Below are 26892 nucleotides of genomic sequence, written 5' to 3'. Positions count from 1 at the left end.
TGTCACGTATCGTTGAGTTTTGCATTTTTAAGTTTGATTTTATAATTAGGTATACGCTTCCATCTTTAATTGGAGCTGGTTAGAATGCGTTCCCGCCTGCGTACCTATGCACACCATGGAACGATTACATTTAAAGCCTTTTCTTGTACGTCAAACGGAGGAATATTTCATTTTACAAACATTTTATCTCCCACTAACGATCAGCGCCTTTCGGTTACAAATTCAAAGCACGAAAGACGCCCGGTTGATGGGACGAACAGCCAGGAGCCAGGTGCCTAAACCGCCGCCTAAACCTCTAACGCACACGCTCACACTACCTCTGTGTGCTACCTGTTCGCACACAACGCCAGACAAGCATAAAAGCATCGCTCCGTGCGGATGAGAAGATCGGTACAAACACATTCCAATTCCCAGCGATCGACCCCTTGGCAGCATGTAAGAACAGGGAGAAACGCTTCTTAAGAAAGTGCCAACCTGTATTTGTGTTTCCAAGTGTCTGGCTGTGTGTGTGTGTGTGCGTGGGACTTTGAACACACACACTGTTTGCAATGGGTATACCCATTTCCGTTCCCGCTCTCGCTCAAGTCACTGTATAGGGGTGGGTTTCGTGATGGTGATGATGACGGTTAAAGAACACAGCGGGAATCAGCAAAAACCAGAAATCATCATCAACCAGCGCCAGAACCACTCGGCGAAACACGGCGTACAAATGATCGCATCGTCTTCGACGTGAAGCGAAGAAGCGGCCCCAGACCACAATTGTAGCAAGCGTACTACACAAACGATAAGGGAAAGAACGAACCAAACAAAAGCGAGCAGAGAGAAAGATCGCCGTGAAAAGACACCACACGTACACACACACTTACACACAAACGTACATGCAGGGGTTCGTCTTTTTCGTACGGTTGAAGTCTTTCGTTTGGCGGCCCTACCTTTCACTGACCCTGCGGAGCAGCGTAAATTTTGGGTTTCTCGGATCGGTTCGGCGTGATCGTACCAATTTTAAGGGAAAACTCCGACTGTCCTTCCCTTTCGCCTCGTAGCTAATTGCACACGGTTTTATGGTGGATCGTAGTTTGGGAAGCGATGGTGTACACTTGGGCTAACAGCGCTCGGTTCCCTTCGAGTTTGGACGGGATGGATAGCAAATCCGGGAAACAATGAAGCTATTGCGAGCAGATCACAACCAGCATAGTGTCGTAAAATTCTAATTTCAAACAACAAGACATCCCGTGCTGTTGATGAGGCAGGTAACAAACAAATAGACATTCTGCTGACATTCAGAATCTTTGCCTCTTCCTGTTCGGTGCGTTTGCTGGGAAGGAAGGTTCTATGGGAACCTTTCTTTCGCCTCACTGTTAATGTGTTGATGGTTTGACTAGGAAATTACTGCTTGTTATCGGCCAGAAGGTAGTATTCCAGTGGGGGGAAAAATCATTTCCCCCACTGAAACGACATTTTAACGATCATCCGTTTCAAAAATGCTCTCAATTATTTCTGTAGATTAAGCTATTAAAATGTTATTAAGTGTGCATTTTCGCTTCATTCTATAGCTAGTGCTTATTTTTGCACAATTTACACCTCGTTCTTAATCCAATCGATTAGACATGGTGCATTAAAGCCTTTCTATTTTTACCCTTTTTGCGTGATACAATCGCGTCCTTGATAGTTGAAAGTACTGACCTTACGAGCAACGGGATTAGAGGCTAGTGAAGAAACAACTTCCCCGTGCACGTAAGAAAAACACGCGCGTACTTGAGCGATGAGACTCACGTTACACGGAGGCAGCATACGTCACTGAGGAGGTCACTTTGACAGATCGATAAATTACCGTCCCTTCCTCCGTGAGTGCCGCCCATTTGCGATCGATACACGTTCCGGCACGGCAGCGAATGCTGCACGGAAACCGATGCCATTTAGCGTAATGCAATTAGCACAATGCAAACGATTCGCTTTGTCTTGCCGTTTGCTTGATGCATAAATTCCCCGAAGGAATGTGCAACATTTCATGGGATTTGTTATTTATTCCCTCAACAAAACATGCCACCTTTGAATGCTCACTGCATGGCTTTTTGAGCGACAAAAATCTGACATAAAACGCCCAGCTTGCGCTGTTGCTATCCTGCCGCGTGAAATGTTTGGGCCTCACATTCTTTGGAGAGATTAATGTTCGAGAAGAGTAAAAATAAACCTCAACCCAGGTCCGTTCCAGCCTGCCACCATGGAAACCGTTTCTCTATTGAGCTTCTTTCAAAACTTCTTCAAAATGCTGCTTACGCTGCTTCCCTCCCCAACGAACCTGACAAACTTTCGCAACATGGCGTAATCTCTCGCGCATATATGCTTTCTTTCACACCTTAGCGTAACAGCACGCTCGATCGTTCGTTCGTTCGTTCGGTCGTCATTCGAATGCCTGCTCAGTGCGGTCCACCGAAAGACGCAGAAGAACTAAAAGCCATCGCAACCCGCTGGCCCCAAGGTTGAAAGCACTCAGCTTCGGTCACCCGTTGCCGGACGGCGCAGAGAAATGAGGCCACCGCCAAAAGACCACCACTTACAGCGGGCCCAACGGAAGAACTTACGGCCTGAAAGCGAAGCCTTCACAGCCGCTCCCTCGTAAACCGGATGGTTTGAAAGTGTACACAGCCAGCGTCGACTCCTTCCTTCCTTGTGGCGGCTGTGCCGGTGACCGCAATGACGCGACGTCAATTCCGTGGTTCCACTCGAAAAGGGGCATCGAACATCTTGATCTGGGGCAAGCTCACTTCGGCTGTGTGTAGAGCGTCCAGAACAGGCCGGTGGCGTCCCTTAAACCGATAGCACCAAGCAAACAACCAAACCTGTTTCTGGTGCTGGTTTTTTTGACGGGGCTATTTCGGGGTTTCACGTTTCATGGGTGTCCCGTGGAATAGGGCGCAAGGGACGGAATCGATGGTATATACAAGCGAGCAAGTGAAGGCACATTCTTGCGCACCGAAAATCGATCAGAGATCGTCTGGCAGGCGTGACCTTTTTTGCCCCCTTTTGCTCTGCTTTTCATTTAAGCTGAAGGCATTTAAGACGGGGTTGCACGGAGGATCATGTGTGTGGGAGATGTTTTACGTCATGAATAGCATCTAAGACATTGAAAAAGGGCCGGGTTCGATTAACGAAAGGATGTTGCGGTTTAATGGGTCTTGGTTTGGTCATTACTTGGAAATTTTGTTAATTGTTACAAGCAAACAGTTTTATTTTTTGATTGCTCCACTATACCTCTCCCTGTTGTGCAAAAAATGTCATTGAAATGAAAAAAAAAATCACTAAATCGTTTACAGTAAGCAGTGTTTATAAGCAACATAATTCGTTTAAAAACAAATATCTTCATGCATAAATTCGACTACAAGCTTCTTCCCCATGTAGCTAAACTCGCAACACCGTACACCGAATGGCCCAACCATTGTTTTACAATCTCCCACGCCCACACGCGATAAGTTCCATGCGGTGGAAGAAAAACAACACCAGCAAGCTACCGAAACCACCCACTAATTAAGCCATTTTTGTACACACGGTTTCAATTTTTCACACCTTCGCGCGAATCGCATGTACCGTTCATTTGCATGCCGAATCGGGTTAATCGACATGCCGACCTCGAACTCCTCATATGCGACTGTCGTTTTACAGAACTCTACGTTGGTGGAATAGCGCACTTTTTGGGAAACAAATATGGTAATGATTCATCTAGTTACTGTTGCGGGTGCAGCAACCGCAAGTTGTTGGTTGTGTTGACTGCCTGTTTGCGTTGCCATGGTAGCCGTCACTTTCATAGATTCGTGTGTTTGATGTCGCTCAAACCGATTCAAACCATTCCACCAACCGTACGCACTGCTCGCTGCACTGGCAACCAAATTCAAATAAACAGACTAATTGCACATACACCGATGAATGACTTTCGCCCTATGCGAGGTAACAGCAGTGAAACAAACTTGTAGCGTTGCCTGCAATTGTTTTTCTTCATATTGCTGGGCGGTAAGGTTTGCCGCCGGTCCCGTTGTTGGGGTTTACACAATTATTTGTTTATGTTTTACGACGAGTTGCAGTACTGTCGCTAAGGGAACGGAGCAGGGTAAGGTAATTGAAAGGGTGGTTTTATGCAAGGTTTTACTTGGTAGAAAACGAGGTAGCCAAAATAAGCAACGTGTTTAAATGAATGTTTTAAAATAAAAGTAAACAAACTGCTCAATGTGCTGAAAGCTTTATATAAGAGTTCACCTTGTAGCTGTTCTATGCTATTGTATGCTGAAATGAATTTAAAAAGTTATTTTTATACATTTCTTTGTACGGACGTGTTAATAACTTATTGAGTTTTTTACACGTAGTTTTTTATTCTAAGACCGCTTTTTTTTAAATATTGCTTAAATGAATTGTAATGGTTTCACAACTATCGTTTTTGTTCTCCAAAAATGTAGCATTTAAAACACCCTATCATAAAGTTGTCTATATGAATATGAGGCCGTCTTACCTACATGCTGTAAATCAGGTTGTAAATCAAACCTGTTCCAGCCCATGTGCCAACAATGCAACAATTATTGCATTATTCACTCGCTCACTCACCCAACCGTTTGTACTCGGCAAATGCACCTTTTTACCCTGCCAAACCCAGATTTTTTTTCCATACCGCTTCCATATACAACCTTTCTTTCGCCTATCTCATCAGGTGGTTCGCTTGAATTGAAAAAAGGGGGCCCTTTGAACATTTGAAAACGGTTGACGGGAAGTGGCACCAATTGCTACGCACCAGTGGCATCGAACCAAACCCAACATTGTCACCGATCGGGTGTCCTCACCTGAGCGTTGCATTTTTAACACCCACACACATCGGTTGGACACGGTGTGTGTGTGACAATGTGCATCGAGCTACTGCTACTACTTTAAGTGGATAATGTGGTACGGAACATCGTGTTTTACTCATATTTTTCCCAAGCGTACAGGCATGTAGGTTCCTTTTGCTGAAGAAACTGACCACTTAAAGCACTTAAAGTAGTATCGATTTTATCGCACTTCGACCCTGCCGAGTCGAATATCACCTTGGGTGGATGTGGTTGAAGTTCAAGCTGCAATCGGTTCGAGGTGGTGTGTATTGTGGAGTTGGACCGGGAAGTGAAAAAACGCCCTACCCACTACGTACTACCACAAAATGGATGAAATAAAGTACATCAAAAGCAGCTGTTGGTTGGGCACTACACATAATCTGCCCAGTGCTTCTTTTTGCCTTCAACCGACGCTGGTCGACTGAGTCACGTGACCACCTTTCGCCGTATGACCTCATATTTGTCCTCAATGTTTTCTACCTACATACTTTTATTCTGTTTTTAGCACCTTCTCCAAAGGCCGTGTGCTAATTACCGTCTTACGCTATTACCGGGGGATGGTTATGAAAGTGAAAGAAAAAAACTCATTTGCACCCAAAGCCCAAAAGGAGCTCCAAGTGTGCGCCCCAAGATTTGTCGCCAACCCTTATCTCTCACGCCCTATGCGACATGCAAGCGAAATAATAACATTACCAGAGCTACCAGAGTATTTAGATCGAATTTCGTTAACCACCGCACCAACCACACCGTATGCTAATGATGTTGCTGGATGGTGAGAATGGTGATTTGTTTGCTGCGTATGCTGCGGCTAGCAGGAGTTGCCTAATGTCGGCATTTTGCTTCTTATAAGCGGCACACTCCAAACACTCCGCGTCACAAGCCGCGATTTCTTCGATAAGACCAAATGACCCAAGCACACACAGAGTGGCGCAATGGACGGGGAATCGTAGCAAAACCACTTCGTTTAATACTTAATGATCTTGCAGGTGAGTGAGCTAAAGTGAGTTTTGATTGCGGCATGCACCGTGCGATGAATGGAACGATATGATTGATAATGTATCAGTTTTACTGAGCGATTTCTTTGAAATAATAATTATTTTCCCTATCAAGCGATGCTTGCATGTGCACGAAATTAAATTTTGAAGCGGTCTAAATATACAAAAAACCTCCTCAACACACCCACAAAACCCATTCGTAATCTGATCGACCGCCGTTCATCTGTTCCCCGCGTGCAGCTGAGTGACACACCGTGACAGCTTTACTAGAGCCACTGAAAAATTGGAGAGGGATGGTGAATTTTGGTGAAAAATGCCGCGGAAGCAATCCACCTAAAGCGTTCACGTTAAACTATGGCCGTTCAGTGCATGGTTCGGTTCTTTTTTTACTTCTTTTTTTTTCAATACTTACGTAACTATTACGACCGGCTGCTTTTTGTGTATGAATGATCTGTATGGTAGGTATTGCGTTCGGCCAGACGGCGTTTGGGGAGCCCTCAACCATAATAATACACGTGATTGATCTGTTAGCGGGGCTGTGGGGCTTGGGATCGCTTCGGATTTGTGATTTACCCGAGTCTCTATTTCGTTCAAGTTTCGGTCTCTTTTGCACCGTACGTTAGGTGCATGTGATCGAGGTTTTCCTTTTGCTACATCTGCAAAAAGGTTTTCCTAGTTTAGTTCCCAAAAATTGAGAGTTATTTATATTTTTGATTGCTTGTTGAATACTGCATGCAGTGTTAAGTAATATTCAATTGTGAACCATTGTAAAATAAATCTATCCAAAATCTTGTTGTAAAACTATATTTTACAGTTTTCCGAATTCATATTTTTCAATATATACAATATACAAGGCTTTCAAAACTTTTCAGCGGAAGATATACAAAGCAGCTTTGAGGAAGTTGTATTTGGTTTTGTCACTTATCTTTTGTATTTTAATCATCAATTTTCGAATAACCTCCATCCATAACAAATAATTCAATAAGCAAATTGTGAAGGCTTATAGAACAGATAACACCAGAACGCTTTCTGACGTAATTTTATATTCAACTTCCAAATTAAAATACTTTACACAATAATGATTCAATCTCGATCGAAACACTGTATAACTTCAAGCAACACCTTTCATGATTTCTCCTGCTTATTTATTTTTCATTCCTTCCAAAACATACATCCGACAATGCAAAACAACACTTCTCTCTAAGTGACTGTTTTAATGCCGCAGAAAAACAATACATAAAACACACCGCACGGCTCTGAAAAAGAAAGGAAACGATCATTTGTTTACCGAACTGCCCCAAACTGCTCACAGTTACTCCAAGATGCAACATACTTACCAGTACACGCCATTCCACATACATTCCAGCGTCTGTTTATGCTTCTTCCTGCATCATTACACTGCGGAGCCTTAACTGCGCCATCATTAGGAACAACCGACAAAGTGCAGCCACTCCATTAGCGTCTTTTAATGATACTTCCTCGACCAGCAGCACTACGACGACGACGACGACTACAGCGTCGACGATGGATATGCGAACAAAACGTGATCGATGGACGAGCGAAGCTGAGGAAACCAAATGCAACATTGTTGAATGCGCTTTAGCGCTCCGAAGAATGAAGCTTCTTCATCATTTGAATTCGTCGTTTCGAGTCTAGAATTCAATAGCCTACTCTACCGTGCGCGTTGAGTTTATTTTCTGCACGAATCGAAAGCTTTCAATAAGTTCATACAGGGTAAAAGGGTGGTAATTTATTTCCCCACCATCGACATTGCGTGCATGAATCGACCAACAAATCACGTCTGCCGTAAACCGATTGGTCGTGAGATTAGATTTGGTTTACAGTTTTGGTGCACGATCTTGCGCTTGCTCACGATCGAAACTACCGGAATTGGCTTCAAACGTACCTGGACAGTGCCATGGTTCTTTTTTTATGGGAACGGGTGTATGATCGAATGTGCATAAAGTGAATCGTAATTGTAATCATCATCATTAGCCTGTAGGAGAAATGGGTTGGAATTGAATTGTGCTGTTTGTCGGCATATGTTTCGTAATTAGACGTGGTCGTAATTAGAATCTTAGAACCACAAGCACCCACTGTAACGAACCTGCGATCATTGATCCTTGGTAGTCACAGGGAAAGCCCGCTCATCACCTTCGTACATTGGTGTTCACGCCACGGAGGAACCATTTGTCCACCGATTATTTACACCCCAAGCCACGCCGGCCCGCTGGGAAGCGGTGATGTAAAAGTTACGCATCGCGAGATTTTCTGTCAAGTGGTTTCAGTGGTTTACTTCAGTTCGGATTTCGTTTTATTTTCCTTTGCCTTCGCTTTCATACGCACCACTCCCGCATCACGCAATAGTGGCGGCAGCGCACACGAGAAGGCGAATTTTGCGCGACATTTGTTTTGGTTCACGGGGCACGTAATTATGCTGCAACGGGCCGCACTGCTCCAACCCATCCGGTTGTTGGGGTTGTGTTTTGCCCAAAAGGTTTAACGCTTTTTCTTTTTTTGGGAGTGGATTTGCAACGGCAACTAAGTCGTCGTACGCTTCATTGTGACTGTCAAGCGGAAATAAATTAGCAGTTTAAGTCGTGTTTTAGTTATTTCACCTTTCGTGGTTTGGAAAACAGCCGCGCCCTCGATAAAAAGGAAGGACATGGGAGAATGTTTTATTTTAAACCAAATGAATAATGATACTACAAAACAATTTTTTAATTAAAAAAACTCTAAAAACTATTCCAACCGAACGAACCAGATCTAATGTAACAAAATACTTAGACAAACAAATGGCAATAAAAATCAATTAAAGGACAAAATCAATCGCAACAAGCAATTACTGGCATCGATTATCTCCTGTCTGATAAGCGACCCAGAAACGGCACGTACCGCTCCAGGGTTGTTTTACAACCTCTCTCTTTTATTTGCTGTTCGTTTGTCGTTTGTTCCTCGATTGCAATAACCAAACACGCTCGCAAACACAGATTAGCAGCCGGTAGGTGTGGAATGACACAAAAAAATCATCAACCCGCTCTACATGAACGTTATCAGTGGCGTAGGTGGAAAAATATAAAGATACAAATCGATGTTCCTGTCAACTTCGTATTGTGACTATAAAAAAAAACCTGCCTTACACGCGGCAAAAAAGATAAGGTATCTTTTCGCTTCTTCTAAGTGCTAACCGCATAAAATAGACCATACTGGTTAAACTGACCTTGAGGGAAAAGTCCTTTTCATTTTAGAATCTATATCAACAAAACCCCTCTTAAGTGAAACCCTTTCAATATTTGCGCAGGAAATTGATTCGTTAAAATGTGGATCGTTTAATGCGTTTGGCGATCGGAAAGGAAAATCTGGTTTACACTCATTTTGCGCAAGGTCACACTGTGCTGCAACCTCGACCATGCAGCTTTTTACCCCACAGCATTTTCACCCACCATGGTTTCACTTTCGTTGTTGTCCAGCCGAACCACAAGCCTTCACGTAACCTCTTGCAATGTGATGTATCTCCATTTTGCTTTCCATTATCGCTCCGCCTCCACTTTCGGCGGCGGTGATAGAAAAACGGTCTCTTTTTTGTTTTGTTTTTTTTTTCTACTTGCAAAACACCTTGAAAGAAGTAGCTCCATTTTCCGACTTTATCTCAACAGGTAGCGCTGCAAACAGTGTGCGTAAAAGAGAAATAGAGAAATAGAGACACAGAGAGAGAGAGAGAGAGAGAGAGAGAGAGAGACGAATACAAATAAAACACGGTCATTAACCCACCGAACTCACGCGGCGTTGGGGCGCGCAAATTATCTTATTTTTACCGAACCGATTCGCCGATTTCCTCTTTCACCTTCGCGTTAAACCGTGTGGCGAAAATTAGCGAATGGAAAGAGTGGAGAGAAAACAACAACAATCGAGAACAATCATTGCAGAAGAGCTTTTTGGATTAATTCAGTTTGCTTTTTACACCTTTCACCCAATTAATTACATCCCTGGGCAGTGTTAACGTGCATATGCAAAGAGATGAACGATTGCACTGAGTTAATTGGAATGTAATAGTCGGCCGATTTGTTGCTGGCTTTGTGATTTGCATATCACTCGCAATTCATTGCGATACATTTGTTTTCCTTTATTATTTCAAACTACGAAAGATCAATTCCGTGACCTTCTACGAAATGAAGTCTCGTTTTACCCTCCTGACCGTGAAATTTAATCGTTCGCTTTCTGTTCCACCATGTTTTTGACTATTTAGTGTACTGCTGGAAAGTTTTACAGCCAAGGCTCGTGTAAACTAAACGGTGGAGGCGTTCAAGCATCCTTGGCTGCAGTATGCACGTGTTGCATCCGCCAGTATACGAACTTCGACACGGTCAATGTCGATCGATCGCGAACGATTGGCACGCACAAACGAGCTTAACCGAGGAGTGGAGCAGTTGGAAGCAGCACTGGTAGCCGAGATCAACAGCAGCAGCACTAAAACGATGCCATTCTGTTTTATGTGAGAGACTTGTGCAATGCTTAACAGGGCATAGCTAATGCGTCAACCTAGAATATGTGCACCATTTGCACAGTGTCACGTGTTGTAGCGTAAGCATAGCATATTGCACGAAATGCTTAAGTATGTGCTTAGAGATTATCTCTCTTTGCATGGTGCATGATCTAATTCATGTACCCATTAATCAACTACTATCTTTATCGGAGCATCTATAGTTTACCTACGACTAGTATAAAATCAAGTAAAATTCCCCAGAAACCAGGCCTGATACAAACCCTATAAATGTAAAGTTTCTTTTGATTATCTAATTGATTTCTTGAACATCTTCATATGACGCATTAAGCAAATAGGTTCAGCGTTCATTCTTCTAACCATGGCAAGATTAATGATCAGCCAGATGAATCACGGCTCTGTACACACTCTTTGAAAACAATGCGACTGCATAATTAATGTTCATTACCGGAAGCACTTTGTTTGTTTACCCTGCAGCAGGGCAATACCTTCTTGCTGTCTTTGCGGTCCGGTAAAAGATTTGCAATCCCTCCATATAGCCCACTCCAACCAAACTGCGCCGGCATATATTAAAACAAAACACAAAAGCCTTCACCTTACAGAGTGGTACGACTGGTTTGTTTGCCACTTTGCAAACACAAGACGCCTCCAAACAGAAGTCAAACAACGGAGGAACGGAAACGGTAGCGCAGGTATTGTTCTACCAATCGGAACCGATGATACAATTGCAAACAGTTTCATTAAACTATTAGTCACTTACGAATGCAAAACGCATCTTTTTTCCCATAAATACATTACAAACACACTTTTATCATTGCTTCGGAGGGTGATCCTTGATCCTTCTAAGAAGATTTTACCATCGTCTTTAAGATTTGCTGACCGGTTACGGTCTGCTGTTTCTGAGTTTGGCTTATACAATTCCGTTTGCAGCTCAAGATCTACGATCGTGTTGACCAATGCGTATCGCTGCCGAGACTGGCTGCCGCGAGCTTACAGAACCGTGACCACCGTGACGGCACTGACCCCAAAATGAACGGTTCTACTCACTTCAACACCATTGTAAAGTTCATTCCCTACCAGTGCCGGGCGACGGTTAATCTTAGACCACATAGCATAGATAAATGGTTTCGGCGTGATCGGCATCACATGTACCTACACCCACCCTCTCACTGTTCGGTCGGCACAGCTTTTGCTGCACAGTACCATCAACGAATGAATCAGCAATGAATCAGCGTAGAAACTGTGTAGATGGCATGTATTTGCAACCAGTTTGTGCGAGCGACTGACCAGGCGATGGTTCATTTCTACCCGATTCACAAACATTGACATTAAGTCGAAACATAGCAAATTGTCCAAAGGTTAGAAGTGTTTTTTTTATTTGATTAACAGTCACGTTTGGTATTTCTTAATCTGGGGCACACGTGCTCCGAAACTGTTTTGGAACGATCGGAAATGAGTAACGCATTTTCTAAATATCCTTAAGTATTTTTATTTTATAAATCATTATAAACATGATCTTGAATTGTTTAAAATACACGATCATTACGACAGTGAATATGAACTTTCTTAGTCTTTATGTATAGCTAACATTCATTTCTAAACCATTATTTATGAATTCAGCGAAAAAAAACTAGCTTTAATTTGAATATCACACCTTCTTACCGACAGCTCAGCTCATTACATTGATTCACTTAACGAACCAAAGGAAATCCCTCAAGTGATCGCTAATTAAGCATATGTTGTTGTTGTTGTTATTACGAGCCGGTCCCGTAGTACAGTCGTCAACTTGTACGACTTAACAACATGCCCGTCATGGGTTCAATCCCCAAATAGACCGCGCCGCCATACGTAGGATTGACTATCCTGCTATGGGGAGGAATCAATTAGTCACTGAAAGCCAAGCCCACAAGTGGGTACAGGCAGGCCTTGACCGACATCGGTTGTTGAGCCAAAGAAGAAGAAGAAGATCGCTAATTAAACTCAAATCCCACCCATCTCTCATTCTCCTGCCACCAAACCACTGGACCGCATATCTGGTCGCCTATTTTTCTCACGATCCCCTATCCGGGGCGTCATTTGTTTGCCCCTTATTATTTTTCGCCTCAGTTTCCGCCGCCTTACCGTGGCGGAAAATTCGCCGCATTATGACCGGTCGATATAACGCCTGTTTTCACTTTCACGTACATGACAACTTTCTTCGATCGCAATAGCAACCACCGGGCGGTGAAATTGTCTTTAATCCATGCACGCAGTAAATTTGTGATGAAAATTACATTCCGTATTACGGGACCCTGCACGCTGCCACCGTCAGCTGCCGAGCTGAGGTGCACCTACCCAAAACGCGCCTCTGCCGAGCTATTAACATTCATGGGCAGCATGTTAATGAAATTATCTTCACCTGCTTCAGTTTTGCTACGCAGCATCGCAGGTGGGAAACAACTTGAAACTGTTCCACGACCGGTGGTCTCGAACCGCATGGCGTGCGGTGCCTGGGAAAAGCGGGAACACCAGCACGGGTAGCACTCAGCATGGCTGAGAAAGTACGAAACAATGCGTTTGCATAAGACTCGGCGATGGCTGGGACGATAGATGTTGTGACAGAGTGGCGGTATGTGGTGACGGAGCGTCATGTCACCGTTATGATGGAGAAAGATCACGCGATCAGCATATGACGACAGGGTTGTGACAAAAAAAAGAACAATATCTTCCATCGCCCGCTAGTGCAGCTACTCTTGCTTGGCGTAAGGCGGGACAGATGGATAGAAAATTATGCGAATTTCTAGCGGGGCTTGATGAGATCCACTGAATGGATTAATCTATCGACGTGACGATTACATTGTGTGTGTGATTTTGTGGTGAGTGTGGTCTGGTAAAAGTGGGTGAAAAATAAATTGATGTGTCTAACAACCGAACGTGATTTGGAATGCGTTTTGCGTTTCCGTTCGTAGGTTGGTTCGGTTGTCAACCTCCCAGTGCTGAACGCTAAAAACGTCGCCATGACAAGGGATTTTAAATAAAAGATCGACACCTTTTTGTTACTCTCCGATTCCAAAGACCCAGAGATTCTTAAAGCAATCAACTGGTTCTGCAATGTCATGACTTCTATCTACATAACGGTATGTCTGGGTCTTCCAAATGACCAAACAGTTTGACTCATTGGTAGAAGCATGTTAAATTATAAATGCGATAAAGGTACAAACAGTGGCGGATTGACACGACCGGAGGCCCTCCGCGGTCACACGCCTTTCTGAAGTGTCGAGCGAGATATTGTATGAAGAATTCTAAACTAGAGAAGAATTCAGAATCAAATTTACTTGTGAGCGGGGGATGGGTTCCTTTTTTTTGGGACCCCACGCGGCCGCTTAGTTTACTCAGTACTTAATCCGCCCATGGATACAAGTGTATTTAAATTGCTGCCTATCCTCAACAATCATCGACTTGTTCATACAACCGAGTACGCGTAATTGTTGTGTTACATTAGAACTATTTACTTCTAATAAAAACTGTTCTACATTAAGACGATTATCTCAAAGCAATCAAATACCTTTAGCCTCGTCACCCGAAATAAATTGTTGTATGCAGTTTCACAAAACTTCTACTAGTCACATCTGGTAACCCAAGATCAAGATTATCAAGAACATTCCCCAGCAAATACAAATACTAAGCCCAAACCCTAAAAGTCAATTAAGAGTCGCTCTATATTCAAATTATTCTTTCAAACAACTCAAGTCATATAGACCAAGCAAAATGTCTAAAACTCGATGCCTTCGTCCTAGACATCTTGTGCTACTACTACAAAAATCGGCACATAAAAGCAACCAACTCCGAAATGTTTTGGCATTTGCTCAGCATTGGTATTCGCATTAGTAAGCTAACCATTAGACCATTTTCAATCCAAGACTCAGGCTCTAACAATAATACGCCCATAAAAACAACCCGGGGATGAAGAACACCGTTCCGTTAATTTATTGCTACTGAATTCGTAATAAATTGCATCGCCAAATAGATCGCTTTAATTTAATGTTTCATATTTTTTGTTCTGTTTGCTTCGCTCTCCTTTTGCAGTGATCCTTCAGTGCTCGGTACAGACCGTGACGGCGATACAGACGGAAAAGGAAGCCTACTTCAATGGATCTGCCTACCTGAGGTTAAAGACGCCAATGACCCTATGGAGCTATTCGGCGATTAGTTTCAAGTCGTGCCGAGGTAAGTCCGCGAGGCCAAGTTGAGGCTTTTTGCTATTCTTCTTCCACTTCCTGTTTCCACAAGAGAGATCTCCTTCTCACTGGCCTGCCACCCAGTGCGCCAATCACGGACGTGGTGGTTCTGTTTGTGCAACGGTAGCACGCCAACGGCTACTTTCAAGTTCATGGGAAAGGGTTTTTTGTTATACGCGCAGTTGGGTGGGCATGGGTGGAAAATTCTGCACTGCAATCTGGATGGGGGCGTCGTTGGGACCTCTCTCTCTCTCTCTCCCATTTATAGAGCGAAGGAATGTTTTTTCCGCAACGTCTAGAACAACGGCAGCTCCAAACAGTCCACGGTCAGTTGACGCTTTCGTTACGCTTCGCCTGCAGGCATCGACAAACCGTACCTCTAATAAACCGACCCCATCCCGTGCCTCCTTCCACCCAGCTGACCGCAAAATCGAATGGCTAAGTCCACGGTTCGGTGCAGCCCCTCCGGGGGGTTGCGGTGAGCGGTTGCCGTAATGAAAAACCATAATAAAATTGAACCAAAAAAGATGACCGGGGCTCGATCGTCGCTGCGGACAATCGCTAGTTGTGATGCGCCAATGCGCTCCCCCGTTCGTGCAGTGTTTGGAAGGGAGTAGTTCACCGAGTAAGACAACCCCCCGCCTGAACGTTCCACGGGCTAGAATGATGCAATTTCAATACCATGAGCACGTGGAGCGCGTTTCGTTTTGCTTGCTAGCCATGCGGTTTGGTAGAGTGTATGTAACGGTAGCGTAATCGAAGCACATAAACACAAAGCACGGTGCAAAGCGAAACCGAAAAAAGAAGCGGTTTAATTTTACGATAGGTTTGGTAAATAAACCCACTCTAGAGGGTGAAAAAAGGGGGGAAACAAATCACTGTGCTTGCGCAGAAGAGTGATCAACAGTCCGTTTTGCCAGAATGGAAAAGCGGAGAGTAGGAATAATAATGGGCTCATATTTGCTATTCAATGAGAATGAAGCGGTTGGCTTTTATTATGATAGCTTATTAAGTCGCTGTTTGCAAGAGGCAAAGCGAATTTAATCTCAGCTGCGCTCGAAGTCTAAAACAACACGTTAAAAATCATCTCCAAAAAAGGATGAAACCACTTTTCCGAGCCTTTTCTTGCTATCAACGTGCATTAATGAAAAGAGTGCGATATGAGCTATCTGTTATTTTAACATGTTTTCTCATAAGCAGTTCATCCTATCGAACCATAAATTCCACAACAATGGTAATGGTCTCAGGGAACATTTGAAGCTTTCGCTGCGATGAAAAACAGTGCCACCATTGTTCGTACGATCGTCACACCGCGCTCAGGGTTCAGCCGACATGTTTGTACCTTTCGATGAAAACAGGTATGTGTATGCTTGTGATATTTGAATACCGCCCTTCAAAAACAATCCGACAGAAAATCCCACCCATGAGAAACAACCGAAAATGAACAATGACGCGAAACACATTCCGATCCAAATAATTGGAACATTCTCTTCTAACGGACACTTTCACTGTCCCCTGCGTACTCTCACCGCGTGAAATCGAACACAGTCATCCGCACGAAAGGGAACGGATCTGTTTTTTGGGATGCAAAATGCTTCAATAACAAACAAAAAACAATCACACCATCTCTCACACACTTTTCCGATGTACAATGTAATGATTGCATTGGCAGGGAGCTGTGCAAAGATTTAATAGACCGGAAAAAAGGCGTCGTTTCGTATCGACTTCAATGTTCGTGCGTTTGTAGCGCAAGGTGTTTTGAGCGGTCTAACGCTTCCCAAAAAAAAGTACAACGAGAAAGGATAAGGGTGTGGTTGCGTTTTGTACGTGAATCGGAAAGCAACAGTTCCGTTTTTGATGGTAAGACTGGTATGTGCAAGCGATGAATTTGAGATCAAAAATTTCTCTTTCATCGTCGATCTGTGAAGCCATTAATCATATACTTGCTGCACCTTGTGTAAAGTCACACCCTGCAACCATGCAAGAAAGTAACAGGCTAACATGGAAACGATAAGGCTAATTCAAATTTACCCTAGTGTGACGGGAGAGATGCTGTGTATTGAACGGTGTGTTCTCTTGCATTTGGATACTTTTGCTTACAAGTGCATGTTTATGGATATTAATTAGTTGCAATCTGTGTACCTGAAGATGCGGTTGTAATTAATACTGTTGTATTGATGGCACCGTCCACTACATACACTAGCGGTTGCATCAAATAGAACATGAGATTACTAAAAAAATCTATTTAAAAGCAGGATCGCCGCAAACATAGTTTACATTAGGTACTAATACACAGTACCTGGCAGACGAAGTGAATTAATTAAAAAAGCCAATCAAATGATGATGATGAAAAGGATCTTTTTTTGGTGCATAAGCAATAAAAAAACTGAAGTAAACCATCTAAGTGATTTGATATAATAGTATTACCTCATCAATAAACAGAGTGGCATAAAATAAGTCGCTACTGCTGTTCGTTAAAATCTTCATGATTTTGAGGTAGGCAAACCATCATTTCCTCATTATGCACTATATTTATACGTTATTATAATGCATTGAGATAATCAAACGAAAACAAATCTAAACCCACCGTGCAGGATTTACCTTTTTATGACTTCTGGAAATTTGATAAATTGATCTTTGAACAACATTTGGAGTGATCATGAATATGGATCGAGAGAAAATCTAGGTAAAAACCATTAAACAAAGGTATCTAAAGCTATTCCACAAACGACCGACATATTCAACACACACTATTAAAGCAGTATTAATTCCCATTCCCGCTCGTACTAATCATACCTCCCAAAACTTCATTTTCCCATACTGAAAACGATTCACAGCACATCCCTAACAAAATTACACACCAAGTTGGGTCATGCATCGTCATCGTCGTTTATGGCACACGGCCACACTAACGGTTCGTCGGGTCTGCATGCAACCACCAAAGCTGCACCAACTGCATCCAAACGGTGGTGGTTTACGTTGCGCCATACTCGCATACATGAATGTTCTGTTGTGCCAATGTTGCAAATGTACGAAATTAGTACCACCTTCAATAGCGCATGTGCCAAGTATGCACATACAAAGCAAACCAACTGCATTGTGCCCATTTTTTTGGGCTTGTATTTAATTCTTGCAAGCTCAAACAACCCATGCAGGAGTTAGCTCGCATGCTAGCCCAGACATGCGCAGCTGCGTTGCTCGACTCATTTGTTGACTCACTATCGGCATGCCGCAAACCTACACGATCGGCCACGGTATTTCGAACGCCTATTTCGGCTGCATTTGCTTGCGGAACGAAAACCGGATTTTTGGTCTCCGGCGTTTTTTTTTTTTTGCGTCAGCACCTTTCCGCTGTAGTTGGCCAACCCTTCTTGCCGGTTAGGCCCCAAAATAGGCCACACGGAAAGGCAAAATAGGAAGTAGGCGCTTGTCGAGTGTCACGCGCAAAGCAAATTTCGAAACATTCCCTTTCGGGCTGCGATGGTGTGAACTGGAGCTGCTTGAAGCTGATCTCGTCCCTTCTCGCAAGCGCACACACTGCTGACAGAGTTTCCCGTTCCGGTCACATCGCCCATTAACCCTGTTCCCGTGTTTGCAATCCCGACGTGTGTGTGGATATTCTTTATAGCTCCGCCAGCAGTTCCAGTTCCAGATTTTGCCCTCCTAACCTGGCGTCAGGGAGAAATGTGTGACCACTTCAACACACACCGGGCACTTGTTTTGTTTTTTCGAAGCTCCGTTAGTGGAAAGGAAACAACTCCTTCCTGTGTTGCGTGCTGTAAACACCGACCCCCTGGTGCAATTCTGAACGATGTGACAGTTTAGAGAGCGAGCGCTAAGAAAGCCGTGACGTAGCGCATTTCGGTGCGTTTTGCGGCTTCCCTTCCGTTAGACGGGGGGGGGGGGGCTGCTCTAGTCGTTTGTTTTTTTTTTCAATCCTCTCCTTCTCTCCCGCTAACCATCGTTCCCGTTCACCGTGTATGTGACCGAGTGGTGCTTAAAACGGTTCATTAAAGCCACGGACAAACAACGCGCGAGTGACAACGGCCGGAAACCGACAAACGCTGACCATGCGCAGCCGCTCGCACATGTTTTGCTGTACTTGGGGAAAATGAGTTTTGGTTTTGTTGGGGTTTTTTTTCATGTTCATGCTTCGTGTTGGGTGCATTTTTCGTTCAGCTTCATTCAATGTACACACATGCTCTGCCCCCAGTGTGGCGTAGTTCCTTTTTCCGGACGGCAGCCATTCATCGTGGGTGACAAATTAGGTGTGTCGCGCCAAACTGGGTCACAAACCACACGGGATGAACTAATTGCTTCCTGGTCAAATCATTCACAAAGCTTAAGACTCACGTAATTCGATGCGAGTGGACCAGAATTGGGACTGAAATGATCATTTGTGTAATAACACCACAAGTACAGTCGTTCAGCTAATGAGTAGAGCATAAGCAACCTCAAAGATCCGCAATCCGCAAAGACCATTGGTTCAAAACGGATCAGCACTTAACTCTCCAGTTTATGATGCAAACAAAATGGGGCCATTGTCTTGTATCTAGCCACATACCTGACGTTTTTGGTCCGATAGAGACCCAAATAACAACTAAAAACGCAAATAACGTTCTTGAACGTTCCATCAAACAACACATTGCTGAACTCGTGTTTGTTGTCTTACTTAAATTGCCATTTAGGTAAGGATCTTGAGCTGTAAGCCATAAGCCATAAAAATGTATACCATGTTTTACTGCTTTCCTATGCAAATCGCATCACCCGCGTCAGATGTTTATCACAACGTGCTATAAATGACGCTGCCTCCGAGGTTAACTACATTTCTGATCAATCAGGGGTTCCGAGTGCGTTACTTTCACGATCTCCGCTGCTGAGATCCGGAGCTCGTAGCAACCTTTGCCGTTCGCGCAAATGCAACGAGGACAACGTTCACTGGAGCAGCACACAACCGGCAACGATTCTCATCGCGTGATCCAGTTTCATGCGGATGGCGCTCTAGCCCGTAGCCTACTATTCAAACACGGTGTGTCTATGACTATTTCATCTGCCAAAACAATGTGCTCTATGGCGAAAGCTACCGTGCCGTAACGATCGAAGTTTTGGGATTGTTTGCCAAAGGGTCTAATCTATTCTTCCTTCAAAGCTATAACCGTTCCTTACTGGGTCAACCCAGGCATTGAAGAGCGTTTTCTTTTTCTCTCTACCCAATTTCCATACAATGCCATCGCCCACGCCATACCCCAGCTCGTACCATGCTTCCTCCTCCACGATGTGCATCTCCTTTTTCTAACCTATCACAGACCTCCTAGACACTCGTACCACAATCACCCACCTCCAATAAACTCTCCGCTTCTGTTCGTTTCCTTCCTGCAGGTGGAGAAATTCTCTCCCAGCGCTATTCAGGTCACGCCCTACTGGTGTCCGTCCTGCCCGACTGGGTATCGATCGTGCTGTCGACGCCGGCCCAGCAACCGATCGAGGCCCGCGTGACCGGCCGCCTGCTGGACAACCGGTGGCACACGCTCGAGCTCATCTACCAGGCCGGCACGCTGTACTGCGTGATCGACAAGCAGTCGACCCCGATCGCGAACCAGAGCTACAACGCGCAGCTAATACACGACCAGGAGATCAAGAACGAGGCGGCCGTCCTGATCCTCGGCAAGCAGTACTCGGGCTGCCTGCTGCACGGCCCGGGCCTGGTGTTCAACTCGAGCGCGATGAACGCGGAAGCGGTCGTGTTTGGACCGTGTCCGCTCGCGGCCGGACCCTGCTCGGACCACGACGTGCTGGAGGGCGTCCCGGTCGACTACTGTTCGCACGATCCGTGCATGCAGCATGGGACGTGCATCTCGCGATCGGACTCGTACGAGTGTCACTGCACTGCGCGGTTTAAGGGCAAAAACTGTGAGATCGACATGGGACCGCCCTGCTTGTCGTACCCGTGCCAGCACGGAGGGACCTGCCTGGAGGACAGCAAGGGCGAATATCGTTGCACGTGTGCGCCGGGCTACACGGGTGCGGTGTGCGACACGGAGCTGAGCGTACATCCGCTGTGCGAGAAGAACCCGTGCGCCAACAATGGGACGTGTCGGGTCGCGCCCGGTACGAACACTGTCGAGTGTGAGTGTCTGAAGGGATTCATTGGGATGAGGTGCGAGATCAACTGGGACGACTGCAAGCCAAACGTGTGCCTTAACGGGGGCCGCTGCATCGACGGCGTGGATGCGTTCACCTGTGACTGCAAGGGGACGGGCTATGGTGGCACCCTGTGCCAGAACAACATCGACGAGTGTCTAGCAAACCCGTGCCAGAACGGTGGCACCTGCTTCGACACGTACGGGTCGTTCCTGTGCGACTGTCCGTCCGGCTTTACCGGGCCCAAGTGTCAGATGAGCGTGAACGAGTGCAAATCGCAACCGTGTCAGAATGGAGGCACCTGCATCGATACGCGGGAAGGATTCGAGTGTCGCTGCATCCCTGGCTACAATGGAGCGCTCTGCGAGCTGGAACCAGGCTGTGGCCAGTGTCCACCGGACTCGGAGTGTATCGCGGGACGGTGCGTCTGCAAACCGGGAACTACAGGTAGGGCAAATCGATCTCATTCGGACAATCATTGATCACCGAACACCGGGCAGTAGCCTCAACTAGTACATCAACCGTAGAGTAGCTTGATAAGCACTTCAAAATTCAAAATTTATCTACAAAACACACCCTTTCTCTCTCTCTTTCTCCCTCTCTCTCTCTCTCTCTCTGTATTCCACCCATATTGGCTACTCCGTTTTACTTTCCCCTTTTTCGACCATTCGGCTCCACTTCGCTGTAGGCATGGTAGGGCTTTGCGTAGAGCAGGTCACTGCCGCCGCCACCGCCACGATCGCGACCAACGTCAATGCCGCCGGCACAAGTGCACAGAAATCTCAGGCCCTCACTAATGCATGCGCTAGCTATTGCTACAACGGTGCCAGCTGCGTCCCGGCCCCGGGACCCGCCGGCTTCGCTCAAAATTTTACCTGTCTTTGTGCTAGCGGATACACAGGTTGGCTTATGTTACGCAAATTACCACAAAAATTTTAGTAGCTTAGTGTCTAGTGCACACCGGCACGCACTGTTTGCACCTCTTAGATAGTAACTGTGGAAGCAATCGACAATTTTGCTACCAGAGGATACTTGGTAGCAATATTGAAGAATTACTTTCACCTACAGCAACCCCGCATGCTAATACACACTCTTCCTTCAACGCCAGGAACGCGCTGCGAATCTCCGATCGCACTCCCGTACTCCGACGAATGCAACTGTCTGAACGGGGGCAGCTGCACACCGAACGGTTCGGCCTGCCTTTGCCCACCCGGGTACGATGGGGCGCGCTGTGAGCAGCCCGTCGGCAACGGGCTTTGCAGTCCGGCTAACTGTGCCGAACCGTACCGGTGCATCGGCGGCAAGTGCCAGTGCCCGGACAACATGAACTGTGACAATCCGTGCGCTTCGTCGCCCTGCCTGCACAACGGGTCGTGCTATCTGCAGGGCCAGGGATACGCCTGCAAATGCACGTCCGGGTTTGAGGGCAAGCGGTGCGAGAACGACATCGACGAGTGCAAGAAGGACGGTATCTGCGGCAACGGCATCTGCCAGAATACGCCCGGTTCGTTCCGGTGCTTCTGTACGCCCGGCTACACCGGCCTCAACTGCGATCTGGACGTGGACGAGTGCCTGAGCCATCCGTGCAAGAACAACGCCGAGTGTCAGAACAAGCAGAACGATTACGAGTGCATCTGCCCGGCGGGCTACACGGGCAAGGATTGCAGCGTGGACATTGATGAGTGTGAGAGCAACCCGTGCTCGAAGGGTTCGAGCTGTGTCGATCAGGTGGCGAACTTTACGTGCATGTGCGTGCCGGGCATGACCGGTCGGCTGTGTGAGATCGACATTGACGACTGTGAGGTAAGCAAAATATGGGGTATTAAACAGTACAAGCTGAGCGGATCATTCTAACCGAAACCTCGTGTCTCCTTTACAGAGTCAACCATGTCAAAATGGAGGACGGTGTATCGACCAGCTGGGTGGCTTCCAGTGCGACTGTAACGCGACCGGCTACTCGGGCATCTACTGCCAGACGAACATCAACGAGTGTGAATCGAACCCGTGCACGAACGGGGCCGAATGTGTGGACAAGATCAACGACTACCAGTGCAACTGCTTCCCGGGGTACACCGGCAAGAACTGCGAGGAGGACATCGATGAGTGCGAAAGCGTGCCCTGTCTGTACGGTGGCACGTGCCTGCAGCGCTCCAACTACAGCCTGTACCAGCCGCCGGCGCTTGCCGGTGCCAAGGGACTGCCGGTGCACTTTGCGCAGCCGTTTTCGTACGCGATCGCGGCCGGCTACGAGTGTATCTGCGTGCCCGGCACGATGGGCACGAACTGCGAGACGAACATCAACGAGTGCGAGAGCAATCCGTGCAAGAACGGCGCGTGCGTGGACGGGGTCGGCAACTATACGTGCGAGTGCGACCCGGGCTTCGAAGGGTCGCACTGCGAGACGGACATTGACGAGTGTCTCAAGTACCGGCCGTGCGTGCACGGCACGTGCATGGATGGCCGCAACAACTACATCTGCGACTGCGACGGGCTGTGGGGCGGCAAGAACTGCTCGGTGCAGCTGACGGGGTGCGTTAACGAGCCGTGCCTGAACGGTGGCACCTGCGTACCCTACCTGGAGAACGAAACGCAGCACAAGTTCAACTGCTCCTGCCACCAGGGCTTCCAGGGCAAGACGTGTGACACGGTGACGACCATGTCGCTGGTGGCGAGCAGCCTGCTCGTGGTCAACACGACCCGGGACGAGGGCTACGACATACAGCTGCGGTTTAAGACCACCCTGCCGAACGGTATACTCGCGTTCGGCAATGGCGCTACCTCGTACATTCTGGTGCTGAACAATGGCCGGCTGAATCTGCACTCCGCGCTGCTCAACCGTTGGGACGGGGTGTTCATCGGATCGGAGCTGAACAACAGCAAATGGCAGAAGGTGTTCGTGGCGATCAACTCCTCCCATCTCGTGCTGTCCGCGAACGACGAGCAAACGATCTACCCGATCAACTCGTACGAAGGCACGAACGGTAGCAACACGTCCTTCCCGATCACGTACCTCGGCGGCACGATCCCGTCGCTGGCGCAGCCCTACCTCAAACACATTGCCCGCGCCGTGTCGAGCTTCGTCGGCTGCATGGAGGACGTCGTCATCAACGGGCAGTGGGTGCTACCGGGCCAGGAGCAGGAGTTCACCACCCTACACAACATCGACACGGGCTGCCCCCGGACGCCGCAGTGCGAGCCGAACCCGTGCCACTCGAACGGCCACTGTACCGATCTGTGGCACACGTTCTCGTGCAGCTGCCAGCGGCCGCATCTGGGGCACACGTGCAAGTACAACATTACCGCGGCGACGTTCGGGCACGAAAACACGACCAACTCCGCGGTGAAGGTGACGGTGAGCGATGTGGCCCGCCGAGCGATCCGCTCCGTGCTGGACATTTCCATGTTCATCCGGACGCGCAAACCCTCCGGCCAGGTGTTCTACCTTGGGTCCGATCCGGACAATCAGAACGCCAACGCCAACCAGTCGCCGAGCGACGATTCGTACGTCGCCGCCTTCCTGTCCAAGGGCGAGCTGCTGGTGCGCATGATCTTCAACGACACGCCGGAAGGCTACACGGTCGGTGGCAACAAGCTGGACAATGGGTATCTGCACCTGATCGAGGTGATCCGCAACTCGACCCTGATCCAGGTGAAGCTGAACGGCACGGAGTACTTCCGCAAGACGCTGTCCACGTCCGGGCAGCTGAACGCGCAGGTCCTGTATTTGGGTGGGCCACCGCCGAACGCCGACACGATCAACAGCCTGTACAAGGACGACTCGGAGAAGCAGTACTTCAAGGGCATCATACAGGACGTGCAGGTGTCGAACGGGTCGCACGCCATGATCGTCGAGCTGTACCCGCTCGGCAACGAAACGGAGGGGCTGGAGCTGCCCGCCCCCTTCGGACAGGTCACGATCGATCGCACCTCCGTGCTGGAGGGTATCGTGTCGGACGACCTGTGCCGCAGCCAACCGTGCTATCACGATGCGTACTGCGAAAACACGTGGAATGATTTCATGTAAGTGAATGGCTTCATTTGATTCACGTGTAGAGTAGCTAACATTCGCTGGAAATGACTCGTATGGACTATGGAGTATTTGGAATGTATTTTTGCTAGTTTACTTAACCGAAAGTGTAAACAAATCAGTGTCATACACGATCGCCCAATGCACACGTATTAATCAGGAACTATAATTTCTTTCTACATGACCTTACATTAACATGCTTACGGCACACGCTTCCTTTTCGCTCGACTGCCAGAACAGTCAGTGCAAGTGGTTAAGCTTTGTGGACACGTTAGCGGAAATGAAAAAGTTCTGGAACAAGCTATCGGTGGCTAGGTAAATCGACGACCCCCTTGGGACACTTCCCGATCGATGTTTCTCGCTAGTTCCATTAACTTCATGTTCAGATCTGTACAGAGAACTGTAGAAAGTAGTAGTCGGCAGTACCACAGACATCACTCATTCTTACCGTACTCATGATTCACCTTTCCTCTTTCCAGCTGTACCTGCCCGCGAGGCTACAAGGGCAAGTACTGCCAGGACATTCAGTTCTGCGAGCTGCAAAAGTGTCCGATGAATGCGACCTGCCAAAACCTGGACGCCGGCTACGAGTGCATCTCCAACATGACGTTCCACGACGACAAGGAGCCGCTGGTCTTCTCGTTCAACGACAAAGACCGGAAGGACATCAGCATGGACACGATCGAAATTTCCTACCGCACCAAGTTCGGCGGCACGCTGCTGTACGTGCACGATGGCGATATGTACTTCGAGATCTCGACCATCCGCCAGCTGGTAACGATCTCGTGGCTGCTGTCGGGCGACCTGCCCGAGACGCACCGGTTCGAGCGGGAGCTGGCCGGCGAGGACGATAGCTACGACTGGCACACGCTGCTGGTGAAGGTCAGCCAGGGCGGCAAGCTGGAGGCGGGCTGGAAGGGCTGGGAGACGGCGATCGATCCGCAGCCGAGCCTTACCGCCGACATTGACTACTTCGCGTTCCGGCATCTGTTCTCCGGCCGGCAGCAGATCTACCTGGGCGGCATGCCCGAGATGGCCCACATCGAGAACAACTCCGTGGTGAGCGGCGGCATCGACAAGGGCTCGTCGTTCAAGGGCTGCCTGGGGGAGACGCGGGTCGGCGGGTTCCTGCTGCCGTACTTCCCGCACGAGCTCATCTACCCGGACACGTTCAATCTGACCGAGGGGCACTTCACGCTCAACTCGAGCCAGCCGGAGCAGGGCTGCATCCTGTGCTTCCAGCAGTCGTGCAAGAACGGGGGCGTCTGCAGCAACCCGTCCGAGCAGTACGCGTGCGAGTGTCCGGCCGGGTACGAGAGTGACGATTGCTCGCAAAACATCGACGAGTGTCTGGCGGCGAACTGCGCGAACGGGGCGACCTGCGTCGACGGCGTCGCCAGCTTCGCCTGCCAGTGCGTGGAGGGCTACGAGGGTCAGCTGTGCGAGATCGAAATCAACGAGTGTGACTCCAACCCGTGCCACAATGGGGGCGTGTGCCAGGATCTGCTCGCTGGGTTCACGTGCACGTGCACGGAGGAGTATGCGGGACCGCAGTGCGATGTCTTCCGGCTGGTGACGTGCGAGAATCTGCCGTGTCGCAATGGTTCCCGTTGCGTGGATGGATACAGTGAGTAAAGGCCGTCCTGCGTGTTGGGGAGTTAAGCTCACCCGTTGCTTTGAATTTCGTCCTAACTGCGTGTCTTCTCCAACAGATATGACCACCGGCAACAACTTCACCTGCACGTGCAGTGCCGGATATGCGGGTCCGCTGTGCGACGTACCGTTCTGCCGATTGGAACCGTGCCAAAATGGTGGAATGTGTGACACGGAAGCAATGGTAAGTCACAAAACCGCGGCAAAAGAAAACGCCTTTTACAATGTTGCTTCTTCCGTAGATTCCCGTCTGTAACTGTTTGCCCGGATACGTGGGCATGTTCTGCGAAACGGAGCTGAACGAGTGTGAGTCGGCGCCCTGTCTGAACGGCGGTCAATGTATCGACTTCATCAACGAGTACCGGTGCAACTGTACCGGTACCGGGTTCGATGGCAAGATCTGCGAGCACGACATCAACGAGTGTCTGCAGGAACGGATCAGTTGCGGTGGCCGAGGACACTGCATCAACACGGAAGGTTCCTTCAGGTTGGTATGGCGCAGTGGCGCGAT

The 26892-nt window shown here is 47.6% G+C and overlaps 1 protein-coding gene across 3 annotated transcripts in view; it reads left to right on the top strand.

Annotated features, from left to right (window-relative positions):
• LOC1271607 (protein crumbs) overlaps nucleotides 1-26892 on the top strand; it is a 31880-nt gene that overhangs the window by 2222 nt on the left and 2766 nt on the right. For 2 of the 3 annotated variants that reach the window (XM_061649202.1, XM_061649203.1), the window contains exons 2-9: nucleotides 14409-14549; nucleotides 19940-21148; nucleotides 21390-21602; nucleotides 21810-22504; nucleotides 22581-24721; nucleotides 25208-26355; nucleotides 26441-26565; nucleotides 26624-26868. In XM_061649202.1, coding sequence (XP_061505186.1) covers nucleotides 14409-14549; nucleotides 19940-21148; nucleotides 21390-21602; nucleotides 21810-22504; nucleotides 22581-24721; nucleotides 25208-26355; nucleotides 26441-26565; nucleotides 26624-26868 — 5917 coding nt within the window. The remainder of the gene's footprint in view (nucleotides 1-14408; nucleotides 14550-19939; nucleotides 21149-21389; nucleotides 21603-21809; nucleotides 22505-22580; nucleotides 24722-25207; nucleotides 26356-26440; nucleotides 26566-26623; nucleotides 26869-26892) is intronic. The other variant, XM_061649204.1, reaches the window with a different exon arrangement.

The sequence above is a fragment of the Anopheles gambiae genome, chromosome 2, assembly GCF_943734735.2.
Source record: "Anopheles gambiae chromosome 2, idAnoGambNW_F1_1, whole genome shotgun sequence".
In the NCBI taxonomy this organism is placed as follows: Eukaryota; Metazoa; Arthropoda; class Insecta; order Diptera; family Culicidae; genus Anopheles; species Anopheles gambiae.
Note: the sequence above shows the minus strand (reverse complement) of the source record. Positions and strands in the feature narration are given on the sequence as shown.